Source organism: Balaenoptera ricei (assembly GCF_028023285.1).
Source record: "Balaenoptera ricei isolate mBalRic1 chromosome 7 unlocalized genomic scaffold, mBalRic1.hap2 SUPER_6_unloc_1, whole genome shotgun sequence".
Taxonomy (NCBI): domain Eukaryota; kingdom Metazoa; phylum Chordata; class Mammalia; order Artiodactyla; family Balaenopteridae; genus Balaenoptera; species Balaenoptera ricei.
In genome coordinates this window covers 784,177-801,706 of record NW_026777444.1, presented here as the reverse complement: position 1 = coordinate 801,706, position 17,530 = coordinate 784,177, and the positions used below count along the sequence as shown (strand labels likewise).

Below are 17,530 nucleotides of genomic sequence, written 5' to 3'. Positions count from 1 at the left end.
CAGCCATACTATAATTGTCGACTAATCTTCTGTAACTAATCACTGGACTTTGAGTCTCTGGAGTGCAAAGACTGTTTCTGGAATGCTTTCAGTACAAGTAACAATAGACTCAGAATGGTTTAAACAAATAGGGGTTTATCATCTCCGGTTACAGGAGTCTGGAGGTCGGCGTTTGCAGTTTCCGGGATTGGTCCAGGCTGACTCTCCTGCCTTGCCCCTCATCGTGTCAAGTGTTCTCGGGTTATACATACTGGAAAGAGCCACCATGGTTATTTCAGTTTTTGAGCTTTGAGCACAGATACTTTGGCAAATATCTGTGGATTTGTTGAACAGTCTTCAATCCATTTATTGTGGTTTCTTCTAGAGAAACTGACTTTGTGTTTTGAAAATAACAGCTCAGAGTTAGATGTCTACATGTGTTTGAAAGCACCCCTGCCCCTAATCTGGAAAAGGATTTCTCCATTTTCATACAACTATAATAATTCATGGAAGCAAGGCTGCTTCGGAGAAATCGTGTGATGGGTTGATGGTCTGGAGTTTCCAGCCTCAGGCACTGACCTCGGCCCTATGGTGAGCAGCTGTGGACCAGAAATTAGGCCCAAAGCAGCTTCACCTTCCTGAGCCTTTGGGGGAGGCGGGCTCCTCATCCCACTTACCCTATTTTAGTCACAATTCAAATGTGCTTAATTATCTAGTTAATTGCTTAGAACGCTTATTAAAAAGCACGTCATTAGAAAAGGGAGAGTGGATGGCGGGTCCAGCTTGAGGGGAGCCAGCAGACATGTGATCCCACCCAGAGCAGCCGGTCACACGACTGGTTTCCATAGTGATGATGGTCCTTGAATCATCCAGAAAAGCTATGAGTATGATCAGTCTTCACTGCTTAAGAAGACAGGTAGCTATACTACGTGAAAAATAACATGCAAAACTACATAAATATGACTTCAGAAAGGTCTTAAATATAGGAATATATGGATTAAAATATAAGAATATACAGATTAAATTATGGGCAGGAAGTAACGCTGTAATAGCGAATATCTCTGGGTGATGGGATTTTTCTCTTTTTTTTAAAGATAGTTTTGTGTATTTTCTAAATTTTCTACTGAGCACCGAAGGGGGGTCAGAACATGTCACCCCAAAAGATGCCACTTTGACGTAAGGATTATTTTGAGCTGAAGGCAACTGAAAAGTAACAGACACAAAGAAAAGTTCTACCTTCCCGTCTCCACCAGGAAGGGCGGGGCGATCCTGAATCACCCAGAGGAGGCCCCCGGGGAATCGCGGTAACGCCCCTTCCTCACAGCCCACACCCTGCGTCAGTTTCCCCCTCGCAGAAGCGCAAGGCCCCCTCGCTTGTCTTGTCACTTCCCTGCAACATCCGCTGTTCCTTGGTTAAGAGGCTCTGTGAGCCCGAGTCCCACCACCCGTGGAGACACCCCCACCGCGCTCTCCTGCGTGGATGCGAGATGCACCTGTTCAGAAGTCTCTGTTTTTCTCTCCATCTGTCTCTCGTCAGTCTGATTTTCAGGGCCCCGCCGATGAACTAAGATGGGTTTGTTTTCCCTCCCCTACATTGTTATTACTTTTCATTTTAAATACTTAAAAAAGGATTGTAGACCTTCAGAGTGATTCTTGTTCAACTCTCGGCCTCCTGATAATGCAGTTTCCCCACATTTTGCCTCTGCCTTTGTTAAAAATGATCAAATAATACTTTTTATAGTGGCTGTCTGAAAAGTCCTACTCGTTACGGCCGCCGACTCTCCTGGTGGTTATTTCCTTAGGTGTTTCACAGGTGGGGGCTGTGGGCCCCTATTTGTGGGCTTTGGTTGTAGGAATCCTGAGCCGTCTTCACTGCGTCCCCCCGCAGAGGTTGTAGTCTAGCACCCTGAGCAGCCTGGGGTTACTTTCCGTGTTGCTTCCTGGCTTTGGGGGAGTGCTGCGGTCGCAGCTTCAGGGCACACTTTCCTGCGGCCAGGGCTCAGGCGGACACGCTTCCGTGCTGTCCTCCCCTGTGGGTGCTGTAGCGGAGCAGGTACCATCCCAGAATAGGTCTCTTTGGCATGTTAATAGTTTTAAGCTGGTTATTTTCCGGGAAACAGCAGGCGTAGAAGAAACTCTGAAAACCCAGTAGGAGTCACCTTTTTGTAAGAGACAGGGACATTTACCAGGGGAATCTCCACATGCAAGGGCGTCCGCCTCGCTGTACCAGGCACACGAGGACGACCGAATCTCTAGCAGCTCCTACGGGCGGAGAAGGTAAGGACTTCAAGGACCTTCCCCTTGTTTACCCGGCCTTCCCTGGTCACCTCTCATAACCGACTCTCCCCATCTTCAACATCCTCTTCTGCCGTTAGGCAAGGATGGGATCTAAGGTGAGGGCTTCGGCCGTTTGAACAAGGTACTCAGGTTGTCTGGGTCTCTCCCAGGTCCACATGTCACTGGACTTTGCTGGATTTTCTCCTGTTAATCTGTTTCATGTCAGTTTAATTCTTCGAGCAGAAAGAAGAGCCTGGAAGGGCAGAGGGAATGTCTTCCTCCTCAACAGTGGGCCGATGTTTTGCTCGTCCATTCTTTTTTTTTTTTTTTAATAAATTTATTTATTTATTTTATTTTTGGCTGTGTTGGGTCTTCTTCGTTGCTGGGCGCGGACTTCTCATTGCGGTGGCTTCTCTTGTTGCGGAGCACGGGCTCAGTAGTTGTGGCTCGTGGGCTCAGTAGTTGTGGCTCGCGGGCTCAGTAGTTGTTGCTCACGGGCTTCAGTAGTTGTGGCTCGCGGCCTCTAGAGCTCAGGCTCAGTAGTTGTGGCGCACGGGCTTCATTGCTCCGCAGCATGTGGGATATCCTCCCGGACCAGGGCTCGAACCTGTGTCCCCTGCGTTGGCAGGCGGGTTCTTAACCACTGCGCCGCCAGGGAAGTCCTGCTCGTCCATTCTTTACCTGAAGGTGCATTCCTTCGAGGCTCTTGGTGTCTCTGAGGGACAGACCTGTGTGTGTGTTAAATCCTAAGTTACCCAGAGCAGCAACCACCTAGGACCACAGAAATATCAGCTCTGATTTTTTTTCTCCCCAGCATTGGGATTTTTTTTTGAGCCCAGCTGTGCATTTCATAGAAGTTCTCAACCTTGGAGGTCTACTGTCATCACCTGGGAAGCTTTTAGATGTTCTCATGCCCAGGCTCCGATCCCAGGCATCCCAGACCAAACTCCATCAGAATCTCTGGGGAGGTTTTTAAAGCTCCCCAGGGATCCCCTTGTGCCACCGAGGATGGGAACCACTGATTTAAAATGATGTTGTTTTCTGTTATGCAATGGTGTGTGTGTGTGTATTTATTTTTTTTCTACTGGCGGTATTTTCAAGTTACTTTGTCAGAAATAGGTGCCCACCGTGTCTAATTAGAAAAAAAATTCTCTTAAAATGAGATAGGAAGGAAACCAGCCCTTTTAAGTTCCTGTTATATGCTAGGCACAGGGCTTCGATCTTTCACATGTGTTATCTCATTTAATACTCAGAAAAATCCTGCAGGGTGGGTAGTGGTTTACTTGTGTCTGCAAATAAGAAAACTGGCTTAGAGAAACTGAATAACTAGTGTCCAGGTCCCGCATTTCACGAATGGCAGAGCCAGACTTGGGCCCGTGACATGCCTGAGCCCATGCCCTTTTTCCTTACGCTGTGGCATCTGTGAGAGAGATTTTCCATAAAAATCGTTTAAAATAAAAATTGGCACTTGGGTTATGCAGGAGCATATGGTAGTTCTATTTTCAGTTTTTTAAGGAACCTCCATACTGTTCTCCATAGTGGCTGCAACCACTTAACATTCCCACCAACAGTGTAGGAGGGTTCCCTTTTCTCCACATCCTCTGCAGCATTTATTGTTTGTAGAATTTTTGATGGCCGTTTCTGACTGGTGTGAGGTGATACCTCATTGTAGTTTTAATTTGCATTTCTCTAATAATTAGTGATGTTGAGCATTTTTTCATGTGTTTGTTGGCCATCTGTATGTCTTCTTTGGAGAAAGGTCTAGTTAGGTCTTCTGCCCATTTTTTGATTGGGTTGGTTGTTTTTTTTTGATATTGAGTTGTATGAGCTGTTTGTAAATTTTGGAAATTAATCCCTTGTCGGTTGCTTCATTTTCATATATTTTCTCCCATTCTGTAAGGGAGAAAATTCTGTCTTTCTGTTTTGTTTATGGTTTCCTTTGCTGTGCAAAAGCTTGTCAGTTTAATTAGATGCCAAGTTTCAGGTACCTGTTAAATGTGTTTTTTCAGAATACTTTCTCTTCCCACACCGCCGAGGTTGCTCTGTTCTACTCACTTTATCTCACTCTGATGAGGCTAAACTGATTTTTTTTTTTTCACACACACACACACACTGTATTTTATTTTTACAAGAGATAAATAGACTGACACCAAGCATTGTACATGGATGACCACAACAAAAGCAACAATGATTGCAATTACCAAACATGAAACACACTCATACTATGTCATAATATTGACATTCAGTCCAGTAATCCTCCACTGTAACAGCTCCTTTACTTTGCAGTGAAAATTGATTTGTATATTCTTTGCCTCTGAGTCCTTGTGGGATTTTTTTTTTTTTAATTCAGACAGAAAGTCACAAAAATTATACTCATCCTCATCAGTTCACTCAGTCCCATGTAATTAATTTTTTTTTTCATCTGGATCTTTTGTTAGCACTTTTATGAGTTCATCAGTTTTTCATTAGAGTTCTGAAAATGCTTATTCATTCAGTTCAGCAGTACAGTCAGTTACCAGAAACCTGTACTTGTCAGAGTCTTTTCCATGAATTTCTTGAAGATGAAACCCTTTTATAGGAACATATTTGCAAAATCATCAGAGTACACCCAGAACTGTCTGTAAATGACAAAAGACTTAAAAATGACCACGGTTAAAGATTTGATGAAAGTTCATAATAATGCAGTTGACAAGAAAATTAGTTATTTCTGAGATATACATTTTAAAGTAATAACTAGGATTATTACTTATAACATTATACCAGAACATATAAGATTTTTAGAAATTTCATGTAATGTCTGAAACATTTATATTAACATATTTCCATACATATTTCCATACACATACAAATATAAGATTTTTAGAAATTTCATGTAATGTCTGAAACATTTATATTAACATATTTCCATACAAATAACCCAATGAAAGTTTAGTATTAGTTGTTTTGTTTGTTTTTTTATACTGCAGGTTCTTATTAGGCATCAATTTTATACACATCAGTGTATACATGTCAATCCCAATCGCCCAATTCAGCACACCACCATCCCCACCCCACCGCAGTTTTCCCCCCTTGGTGTCCATATGTCCATTCTCTACATCTGTGTCTCAACTTCTGCCCTGCAAACTGGCTCATCTGTACCATTTTTCTAGGTTCCACATACATGCATTAATATACGATATTTGTTTTTCTCTTTCTGACTTACTTCACTCTGTATGACAGTCTCTAGATCCATCCACGTCTCAACAAATGACTCAATTTCGTTCCTTTTTATGGCTGAGTAATATTCCATTGTATATATGTACCATAACTTCTTTATCCATTCGTCTGTTGATGGGCATTTAGGTTGCTTCCATGACCTGGCTATTGTAAATAGTGCTGCAATGAACATTCGGGTGCATGTGTCTTTTTGAATTACGGTTTTCTCTGGGTATATGCCCAGTAGTGGGATTGCTGGGTCGTATGGTAATTCTATTTTTAGTTTTTTAAGGAACCTCCATATTGTTCTCCATAGTGGCTGTATCAATTTACATTCCCACCAACAGTGCAAGAGGGTTCCCTTTTCTCCACACCCTCTCCAGCATTTGTTGTTTGTAGATTTTCTGATGATGCCCATTCTAACAGGAGTGAGGTGATACCTCATTGTAGTTTTGATTTGCATTTCTCTAATAATTAGTGATGTTGAGCATCTTTTCATGTGCTTCGTGGCCGTCTGTATGTCTTCTTTGGAGAAATGTCTATTTAGGTCTTCTGCCCATTTTTGGATTGGGGTGTTTGTTTCTTTAATATTGAGCTGAATGAGCTGTTTATATATTTTGGAGATTAATCCTTTGTCCGTTGATTCATTTGCAAATATTTTCTCCCATTCTGAGGGTTGTCTTTTCGTCTTGTTTATGGTTTCCTTTGCTGTGCAAAAGCTTTGAAGTTTCATTAGGTCCCACTTGTTTATTTTTGTTTTTATTTCCGTTACTCTAGGAGGTGGATCAAAAAAGATCTTGCTGTGATTTATGTCAAAGAGTGTTCTTCCTATGTTTTCCTCTAAGAGTTTTATAGTGTCCAGTCTTATATTTAGGTCTCTAATCCATTTTGAGTTTATTTTTGTGTATGGTGTTAGGGAGTATTCTAATTTCATTCTTTTACATGTAGCTGTCCAGTTTTCCCAGCACCACTTATTGAAGAGACTGTCTTTTCTCCATTGTATATCTTTGCCTCCTTTGTCATAGATTAGTTGACCATAGGTGCGTGGGTTAATCTCTGGGCTTTCTATCTTGTTCCATTGATCTATGTTTCTGTTTTTGTGCCAGTACCATATTGTCTTGATTACTGTAGCTTTGTAGTATAGTCTGAAGTCAGGGAGTCTGATTCCTCCAGCTCCATTTTTTTCCCTCAAGACTGCTTTGGCTATTCGGGGTCTTTTGTGTCTCCATACAAATTTTAAGATGATTTGTTCTAGCTCCGTAAAAAATGCCATTGGTAATTTGATAGGGATTGCATTGAATCTGTAGATTGCTTTGGGTAGTATACTCATTTTCACAATGTTGATTCTTCCAATCCAAGAACATGGTATATCTCTCCATCTGTTGGTATCATCTTTAATTTCTTTCATCAGTGTCTTATAGTTTTCTGCATACAGGTCTTTTGTCTCCCTAGGTAGGTTTATTCCTAGGTATTTTATTCTTTTTGTTGCAATGGTAAATGGGAGTGTTTCCTTAATTTCTCTTTCAGATTTTTCATCATTAGTGTATAGGAATGCAAGAGATTTCTGGGCATTAATTTTGTATCCTGCAACTTTACCATATTCATTGATTAGCTCTAGCAGTTTTCTGGTGGCAGTTTTAGGATTCTCTATGTATAGTATCATGTCATCCGCAAACAGTGACAGTTTTACTTCTTCTTTTCCAATTTGTATTCCTTTTATTTCTTTTTCTTCTCTGATTGCCATGGCTAGGACTTCCAGAACTATGTTGAATAATAGTGGTGAGAGTGGACATCCTTGTCTCGTTCCTGATCTTAGAGGAAATGCTTTCAGTTTTTCACCATTGAGAATGATGTTTGCTGTGGGTTTGTCATATATGGCCTTTATTATGTTGAGGTAGCTTCCCTCTATGCCCACTTTCTGGAGAGTTTTTATCAGAAATGGGTGTTGAATTTTGTCAAAAGCTTTTTCTGCATCTATTGAGATGATCATATGGTTTTTATTCTTCAATTTGTTAATATGGTGTATCACATTGATTGATTTGCGTATATTGAAGAATCCTTGCATCCCTGGGATAAATCCCACTTGATCGTGGTGTATGATCCTTTTAATGTGTTGTTGGATTCTGTTTGCTAGTATTTTGTTGAGGATTTTTGCATCTATATTCATCAGTGATATTGGTCTGTAATTTTCTTTTTTTGTAGTGTCTTTGTCTGGTTTTGGTATCAGGGTGATGGTGGCCTCATAGAATGAGTTTGGGAGTGTTCCTTCCTCTGCAATTTTTTGGAAGAGTTTGAGAAGGATGGGTGTTAGCTCTTCTCTAAATGTTTGATAGAATTCACCTGTGAAGCCATCTGGTCCTGGACTTTTGTTTGTTGGAAGATTTTTAATCACAGTTTCAATTTCATTACTTGTGATTGGTCTGTTCATATTTTCTGTTTCTTCCTGGTTCAGTCTTGGAAGGTTATACCTTTCTAAGAATTTGTCCATTTCTTCCAGGTTGTCCATTTTATTGGCATAAAGTTGCTTGTAGTAGTCTCTTAGGATGCTTTGTATTTCTGCGGTGTCTGTTGTAACTTCTCCTTTTTCATTTCTGATTTTATTGATTTGAGTCCTCTCCCTCTTTTTCTTGATGAGTCTGGCTAATGGCTTATCAATTTTGTTTATCTTCTCAAAGAACCAACTTTTAGTTTTATTGATCTTTGCTATTGTTTTCTTTGTTTGTATTTCATTTATTTCTGCTCTGATCTTTATGATTTCTTTCCTTCTGCTAACTTTGGGTTTTGTTTGTTCTTCTTTCTCTAGTTTCTTTAGGTGTAAGGTTAGATTGTTTACTTGAGATTTTTCTTGTTTCTTTAGGTAGGCTTGTATAGCTATAAACTTCCCTCTTAGAACTGCTTTTGCTGCATCCCATAGGTTTTGGGTCATCGTGTTTTCATTGTCATTTGTCTCTAGGTATTTTTTGATTTCCTCTTTGATTTCTTCAGTGATCTCTTGGTTATTTAGTAACGTATTGTTTAGCCTCCATGTGTTTGTCCTTTTTACGTTTTTTTCCCTGTAATTCATTTCTAATCTCATAGCGTTGTGGTCAGAAAAGATGCTTGATATGATTTCAATTTTCTTAAATTTACTGAGGCTTGATTTGTGACCCAAGATGTGATCTATCCTGGAGAATGTTCCGTGCGCACTTGAGAAGAACGTGTAATCTGCTGTTTTTGGATGGAATGTCCTATATATATCAATTAAATATATCTGGTCTATTGTGTCATTTAAAGCTTCTGTTTCCTTATTTATTTTCGTTTTGGATGATCTGTCCATTGGTGTAAGTGAGGTGTTAAAGTCCCCCACTATTACTGTGTTACTGTCGATTTCCTCTTTTATAGCTGTTAGCAGTTGCCTTATGTATTGAGGTGCTCCTATGTTGGGTGCATATATATTTATAATTGTTATATCTTCTTCTTGGATTGATCCCTGGATCATTATGTAGTGTCCTTCCTTGTCTCTTGTAACATTCTTTATTTTAAAGTCTATTTTATCTGATATGAGTATAGCTACTCCAGCTTTCTTTTGATTTCCATTTACATGGAATATCTTTTTCCATCCCCTCACTTTCAGTCTGTATGTGTCCCTAGGTCTAAAGTGGGTCTCTTGTAGACAGCATATATATGGGTCTTGTTTTTGTATCCATTCAGCCAGTCTATGTCTTTTGGTTGGGGCATTTAATCCATTCACGTTTAAGGTAATTATCGATATGTATGTTCCTATGACCATTTTCTTAATTGTTTTGGGTTTGTTTTTGTAGGTCCTTTTCTTCTCTTGTGTTTCCCACTTAGAGAAGTTCCTTTAGCATTTGTTGTAGAGCTGGTTTGGTGGTGCTGAATTCTCTTAGCTTTTGCTTGTCTGTAAAGCTTTTGATTTCTCCATCAAATCTAAATGAGATCCTTGCTGGGTAGAGTAATCTTGGTTGTAGGTTCTTCCCTTTCATCACTTTAAGTATATCATGCCACTCCCTTCTGGCTTGTAGAGTTTCTGCTGAGAAATCAGCTGTTAACCTTATGGGAGTTCCCTTGTATGTTATTTGTTGTTTTTCCCTTGCTGCTTTCAATAATTTTTCTTTGTCTTTAATTTTTGCCACTTTGATTACTATGTGTCTCGGTGTGTTTCTCCTTGAGTTTATTCTGTATGGGACTCTCTGCACTTCCTGGACTTGGGTGGCTATTTCCTTTCCCATGTTAGGGAAGTTTTCGACTATAATCTCTTCAAATATTTTCTCTGGTCCTTTCTCTCTCTCTTCTCCTTCTGGGACCCCTATAATGCGAATGTTGTTGCGTTTAATGTTGTCCCAGAGGTCTCTTAGGCTGTCTTCATTTCTTTTCATTCTTTTTTCTTTAGTCTGTTCCGCAGCAGTTAATTCCACCATTCTGTCTTCCAGGTCACTTATCCGTTCTTCTGCCTCAGTTATTCTGCTATTGATTCCTTCTAGTGTAGTTTTCATTTCAGTTATTGCATTGGTCATCTCTGTTTGTTTGTTCTTTAATTCTTCTAGGTCTTTGTTAATCATTTCTTGCATCTTCTCAATCTTTGCCTCCATTCTTATTCCGAGGTCCTGGATCATCTTCACTATCATTATTCTGAATTCTTTTTCTGGAAGGTTGCCTATCTCCACTTCATTTAGTTGTTTTTCTGGGGTTTTTTCTTGTTCCTTCATCTGGTACATAGCCCTCTGCCTTTTCATCTTCTCTGTCTTTCTGTAACTGTGGTTTTTGGTCCACAGGCTGCAGGATTGTAGTTTTTCTTGCTTCTGCTGTCTGCCCTCTGGTGGTTGAGGCTATCTAACCTAAACTGATTTTGACTAATAGATTGTTGTTTTGGAAAAGTCTGACTCATTTTAGTTCTTAATGTAAATCAACGTGGAATAAATAATTTAGTTGTCTTTCTTTTAACTGTCCTGTGTCGTGAAGGGATGCTGATTATTAAAAGCAGGTTTACTCACCCCTTTTCAGAGCCCCCCTTGGTACCCTGGGAGGGCCGTGTGGGTGTGTTGCGGGGGCTGGGGGGGAGTGAGGGCACAGAGATGCTGGGGCCCTGAGCGGCTCCCGTGGCACAGGTGGCGCGGGGTCGCTGCGTGCCTCGCCCGCCCCATGCGGCTCTGCTGAGGACGTGTGGGTTTGCTGGTGGACCATCCTCCCCTCCACCTCCAGTGATGGGGCGTCCGGTGCGCACGCCCGTTTCTTCTCTCCGTCTCACCTTCCCTCGGGTCGGCTCAGCTCTGGTTTGTGGCTCGGCAGCGCTTGGGGGGCTTCATCTCTGCCTCGAGCCTGGAAGAATGACCTCTCTGGTGGAACGTCTGGGTTAGGCTTTTCTGGAGGGTTTTCATTTGATATCCTTTGGGTGGAAACCAAACCGCCTCTGAGTCTGTCTTCTTCCTTGGCAGCTCTTCGTCCGGGTCCTCTGGCCGCGTTTCGCAGAAAACCAGCGGGATGGCTGCAAACAAGAGCAAGAGCCAGAGCTCCCTGGCCCTCCACAAGGTCATCATGGTCGGCAGCGGAGGGGTGGGCAAGTCGGCCCTGACCTTGCAGTTCATGTACGATGAGGTAAGACACGCCTCCCCGTCGGCCTGCTGTCGCCACGTCCCTCCTCCAGCTGCGTCCCTGTGCCCGTTCCCTGGGGCTCATCGGGGTCATGGGGCAAGCTGTGCTACGGTGGCTTCTGAGTAGCTTTCCAGGGGGTTCCAGCCAGGGTAAGAGCTGCACTGCTGATGTTAGGCGAGTCGTTTCAGCTCAGGCAGGGACATGCGGGGTCCCTGCTTGCATCGTTTCTGTCATTATATTACGACAGGAGCTGGGGGCAGGTGTCGAAAGGGCGGGCCAGATGCTTAGCTGCGACAGCCAGCTCGTGCAGGCACTGAAGGGGACAGCTGAGCTGCCCTAAGAGCGCCATCTCTTCTCCTTGCTCCGGTTCCCCCGGTTCAAGCTAAAGCCCCAAGCTTGCATCACTTCCTGGGGGTAATGGCGCTGCTGCCAAGTCCAGTGCGACGGCACAGGCTTGACTCCTGTGGAAACAGGTGTCCCTGCTTGACGGCCGATGGCTGGTGGTGCAGCAGCGTGTCCAGACCAGAGCCGGAGCCTCGGGGCCTCTCGCTGGCACCCTGTTTGCGCGGCTCGTGCCTTCCAGAATTTGCGGCAGAGGACGCTGTCACCACGATCAGCTAAGATGACCCTCTCTTTCCACCAGGCTCTGCCCCGTCCAGCTTCCTGCTACACAGGGTGTGCTGCAGTGGCCGCGACATTTTGGGATGTGGCCAAGGGAAGCCAACTTAAGGATGCAGTTAGCAGGGGCCCTGGCCTTGTGATGGGGGCGCGGGGAGGGCTGTGTCCAAGGCGCCCGGCATGGCAAGTGAGTGGGCAGCGGCTCCAAAGGCAGTGTCAGAGGCCGGTCTGGAAGGTTCTTCCAGGCCTTATGGCTCCTTACGGGGAAGACGGATGCAGGGCCTAAATTTGCCAGTAGTCCCTGAACCGTCCTTACTAGGAACGTCACCTAGTCGTGAAGCCGAAGAAACCTTGCTAAACCGTCATGAAAGAGAAACTCGGACCAGCTGTGCTAGAGGAAGGACTGAATTCTTTTTCAATTCTCTATAGGCAACGTTGGCTCGGCCAAAAAGTGCGTCCGGGTTTTTTCCAGACCATCTTGCAGTGGCCCGGAACGAACTTTTTGGCCAACCCAGTGCTTCAGGATCCCTGGCATCTGACAAGATAGTTCAAACGCATACAGCCAACAGAGTAGGACGGTATTGCAGAGGTGTGTCAGCAGTTAACGAGCAAGACTGTTATTCTGCCGGATTTGGGGTGCGAGTGGTATTTGTAGTATTGCCGTGGAAGAAATCCCCACACGGACATCCGTCACCTCCCGTTGCCAGGAGTCTGGCCCGGCTGAGCGTGGTGCCGCCCAGGGTCTCAGGCTGTGGGGAGGGTGCCCGGTCTCCTGCGAGCCCGCGGGCTGCTGGCAGGTGCAGGACGGGGCCTCAGCTGCTGGAGGCCGCCCCCAGTTCTCTGCCGCGTGGCCCTTTCTGTAGACAGCTCTTCCCATGGCCGCTTGCTTCTCCCCGGCCAGCAGGGAAGTGTCTGGTAGCCAAGACGGATCCTTCCACACAGGAACATGGTCACGGCGTCGTGTCATCACTCTGCTGTGTGCTGTTGGTTGCAAGCCAGCCTCAGGGCCTTGTGTGCTCAAGCGGAGAAAGCCGTACAAGGGCGTGACCCATCGAGGGGCCCCCGAGGGTTGCGTTCACCTGAGTATCTGTGTATTTTAAAAACTGTGTAATGAACTATAATTTCTCTTCTCCTTCTAGATAATCATTTTTGTATTTACCATTATATGTGTACTCTTGTATTCTTTTCTTAAAAGAAGGCCCTGCAGTGAATAAGCTTCAGACCAAAACCAAAACCTCCAGACCATCTCCCCCTGGGTCACACCCCACTGCATCTTATCATGAGAAACTTTTTGTTTGTATGTTTCTGCATGACCAATTTCTTTTTTTTTTCTTTTTTAATTGAAGTATAGTTGATTTACAATGTTGTGCTAATTTCTGCTGTACAGCAAAGTGATTCAGTCATACATATATATACATTCTTTTTTTATATTCTTTTCCATTACGGTTCATCACAGGATATTGAGTAGAGTTCCCTGTGCTCTACAGTAGGACCTTGCTGTTTATCCGTCCTATATACAATAGTTTACGTCTACTAATCCCAAACTTGAAGTCCATCCCTCCCCCACCCTCCCTCCCCCTTGGCAAGTCTGTTCTCTGTGTCCGCGAGGGTGTTTCTGTTTCATAGACACGCTCATTTGTGCCATATTTTAGATTCCACATAAGAGCGATATCATGTGGTATTTGTCTTTCTCTTTCTGACTGACTTCCACTTAGTATGAGAATCTAGGTCCACCCATGTTGCTGCAAATGGCATTATTTCATTCTTTTTTATGGTTATTGTAAATAGTGCTGCTATGAACACAGGGGTGCATGTATCTTTTTGAATTAGAGTTTTCTCTGGATATATGCCCGGGAGTGGGATTGCTGGGTCATATGGCGGCTCTATTTTTAGTTTTTTAAGGAACCTCCGTACTGTTCTCCACAGTGGCTGCACCAGTCTACGTTCCGACCAACAGTGTAGGAGGGTTCCTGTTTCTCCACACCCTCTCCATTATTTGTATACTTTTGTTTTGGAGGGTTGTTTTTCTTTATTTTATACTAGGGGCCAAAGTGGGGAAATCTAGCAGAATCTGTTTAATTTACGCCAAACATTTTTGCATAAAAGAAGAGAGGCAAGTTACAAAATCTGCCTTGGAAGTCTTTATTTGTTTTTCCTTAAAAATGTGATTTGCTTCCTAAAGATTCCTTATTTTCCTTCTATAACAGAGGCTGGGGAGGAAGCAACAGCGAGGAGAGGAATTAAAACGCGGGAAACGGGGTTAGAAGAGCAGGTGTTAACGGAGACGAGGGGGGGTTCTGTGTGTCCTCCCCCCACCGCTGAGTAACGGGCAGCGTCTGGGGACATTTGGGGCCGTCACAACGGGGGCATGCGACTGGCCCCCAGTGGGTGGAGGCCGGGGTTGCTACCGAAGGTGCTGCAGGGTGCCGGAGGGCCCCGCACGGGAGAGTCGTCCAGCCCGGAAGGTCTGTCGCGCTGCTGTCTGGGGGGCGGCCTGGCCGGAGTCACGTCAGGGGAGGGGCGCTGCTCTACCACGCGGTGACAGAGGGGCCCCGGGTGCCAAATCTGAGAGCACGTTCGGACCCCGAGCCCGACTCCGCCGTGAGGTTGGAGCCGTCCTGCCCAGCCTGGTGGCTGACGCCGCAGGAGACCAGGGGCAGTCTAGACGGCATGTTTCACTTTCCCTGCGTATGTTTCTGTGTGTACAGCAAGAGGGAGGGGAAGAGATGCGGAAGAATCAAGAGCTTTTTCTCTTCTTCCTAGTTTCTGCAGAGAACCAAGGGGAAGCTGTGCCTGGCCTTAGTCTGTTTCCCCCTGGCTAACGTATGTGGGGACCAGAAAGCAGCAGTTGTTGAAGGAACGGTAAAATAAAAGCACAGCGGCAGAAGAAGAGACGGAGTGCTTGCGTCCATCCCCCTAACAGTGCTGCCTGCTAGAACCTTCTGTGATGCAGGGCGTGTTCTGTATCTGTGCTGTCCAACACCTGTGGCCGCTGAGCCCCTGCTGCCCGGCTAGTGGCTGCGAGGTTGAAGGGTCTGGCTCTAGAATCACAGTTTTGGAGCTTGAAGAGACCTTAGGGGTGACGGCCAAGCCCGGCTGATCGCAGACTCCCCCGGGGCTCCTTTGCCAAATCCCTCTGGAGCTGGAGCCGGGTCGTGCTTTTCCTGAAGCTCTGCCAGCAGTTCCGAGGAGCGGCCAGGAGTGGCTCCCCCTGTCCGGGAGGCCAGAGAAAAGGAAACTGAGTCCCGTGCTCGGAGATGCGGGTCGGCTGACGCCTCCCGAGCCATGCGGACCCTTTGTTCTTGGTCCAGTGCTTTGCCCTTCGTTTAAAAGAAAACTTTTAGCTTCTGTGGTGGAATTTCCAGGAAAGCTGGATCACAGAAGCAGCCACAGCCTCGGAAGTCTTTATTTTTGTCTAAGTTCTGACTTGGAAAGATGGGCAGGGACTGCAGTGAGGCAGAGGGAGAGCTTGCCCTTGCGACCCCTGGCCGGACACACTCGAAGACTTCTTAGCTGCCTGCCTGTGCCGGTGAGGGGCGGCTGGCCACGGGCCGGTTCGGGCGGCAGCCACGCTCGCGAGCAAGGCGTGAGAGGCTGGGCCTTAGACCGCGTGTCTGGGCGTCTGCGGCGGGGTCACGGCAGCCCTGCAAGCCAGCGCGGTGGCTCCTGCTGACAAGGAACGGAGGCGTCAAGGCTGTGATCTAAGCTCCCACAGTGAGCGCCCTTCCCCGGCGCGGACGCCCCTCCCCGCTGCCGTATGCGGGACGTTCTGACTTCCAGCGTCAAAGGAGCGGGTGGGACTCTTGCTGCTTCATCCTTGGAAGTGCAGGAACAGGCAACCGAGGTGCTTTAGGGTGTATGCAGACGTTCGCACTGGGTGTTGGGGTGGTTTTCTTGGGGGGGGGGGTCATGTATTTGTCTCTCTGGAAGGACATTAACAGGAGGACACTGCTGTGAAGCATAGGCAAATTTTCATCTTTTCTCTATTTTAAGATTGTTATATGAATGTAAGAGACTCTTGAGTTTTATTTATTTTTCAAATTAATTAATTCATGTATTTTTGGCTGCGTTGGGTCTCCGTTGCTGCGCGTGGGCTTTCTCTAGTTGCGGCGAGCAGGGGCTACTCTTCGTTGCCCTGCGGGAGCTTCTCATTGCAGTGGCTCCTCTTGTTGCGGAGCACGGGCTCTAGGCACGTGGGCTCAGTAGTTGTGGCACGCAGGCTCAGTAGTTGTGGCTCGTGGGCTCTAGAGCGCAGGCTCAGTAGTTGTGGCACACAGGCTCAGTAGTTGTGGCTCATGGGCTCTAGAGCGCAGGCTCAGTAGTTGTGGCGCACGGGCTTAGCTGCTCCGTGGCATGTGGGAACTTCCCAGACCAGGGCTCGAACCCGTGTCCCCTGCATTGGCAGGCGGATTCTTAACCACTGCGCCACCAGGGAAGTACCCTCTTTAGTTTTGGTATTAGGTTATCTTTAGATTTAAAATCATTTGAATTAGTAGCTATTGATTGACAACACAAGGTCCTTCAAAGGGTCCATAAGTTCATATCGATATTTTCAACTCGATTTTTAAATTTTTTAAAAATTTAAATGCTAGCTTTATGAAGAATTCACGCACCATGAAATTCACCCTTTTAAAGTGAACCATTCAGTGATTTTTAGTGTATTCACGCAGATGTGCGGCCATCACCACAATGCAATCGTAGAACATTTGTATCACCCCAAAAAGAAGAGCCCTGCACGGCAGCAGCCGTTCCTCATTAGCACCTCCCCCCACCGGCCCCGGGCCTGGCAACTGCTTTCTGTTTCTATGGATGTGCTGTTTGGACACTTTACATACGTGGAATCAGACAGTGTGTGACCTTTATGTCTGGCTTCTCTCACTGAGCATCACGGTTTTTTTTGTTTTTTGTTTTTTAAAAATTTTTATTTATTTATTTATTTATTTATTTATTTATGGCTGTGTTGGGTCTTCGTTTCTGTGCGAGGGCTTTCTCCAGTTGTGGGAAGCGGGGGCCACTCTTCATCGCGGAGCGCGGGCCTCTCACTATCGCGGCCTCTTGTTGCGGAGCACAGGCTCCAGACGCGCAGGCTCAGTAGCTGTGCGAGGCGGAGCACAGGCTCCAGACGCGCAGGCTCAGTAGCTGTGAGAGGCGGAGCACAGGCTCCAGACGCGCAGGCTCAGTAATTGGAGCATCACGTTTTGAAAGTTCATCCATGTTATAGCTGTGTCAGTGCTTCATGCTTTTAAAAAAATTGAGATGTAACTCACATACCATAAAATTGAGCATTGTACGTGTACAATTCAGTGGTTTTTAGTATATTCACAGAATTGTGCAGCCATCACCACTACTTCCAGAACATTCTCATCCCCCAGAAAGACACCCCTCACCCACTGGCGGTCCCTCTCCACCCGCTTCCCCCAGCCACCACGAATCTGCTTTCTGTTTCCATAGATTCGTCTCTTCTGAATGTTTCATATAAATAGACTCATATATTATGTGATATTTTGTGTCTGGCTTCTTTTACCAACCATAATTTGTCAAGGTTCATCCACGTTGTAGCATGAATCCGTACTTCCTTACTTTTTACCACTGAATAATACTCCAGTGTCTGGATATGTCACGTTTTCTGTATCCATTTGTCAACTGATAGATATTTGGATTGTTTCTACCTTTGGCCATTATGAGCAAAGTTGCTGTGAACATTCATCTACAAGTTTTTGTGTAGACATGCCAGATTCTCTTGGGTGTGTACCTAAGTGGGAAATTTCCTGGATTATATGGTAACTCTGTGTTTAACTTTTTGGGAACTACAAAAAGGCCGTGTTTCCATGGCAGCTGCACCGTTTTACAACGTATGACGGGTCTAGTTTCT

At 45.3% G+C, this 17,530-nt stretch overlaps 1 protein-coding gene across 4 annotated transcripts in view; it reads left to right on the top strand.

The window, feature by feature from the left end:
- The window catches only part of RALB (RAS like proto-oncogene B), a 73,787-nt gene that overhangs the window by 45,625 nt on the left and 10,632 nt on the right, over window positions 1–17,530 (top strand). For 3 of the 4 annotated variants that reach the window (XM_059912063.1, XM_059912059.1, XM_059912064.1), the window contains one exon: window positions 10,884–11,043. In XM_059912063.1, coding sequence (XP_059768046.1) covers window positions 10,930–11,043 — 114 coding nt within the window. In that variant the 5' untranslated portion in view covers window positions 10,884–10,929. Of the gene's footprint in view, window positions 1–2,098; window positions 2,257–10,883; window positions 11,044–17,530 lie in introns of those variants that run through there. The other variant, XM_059912060.1, reaches the window with a different exon arrangement.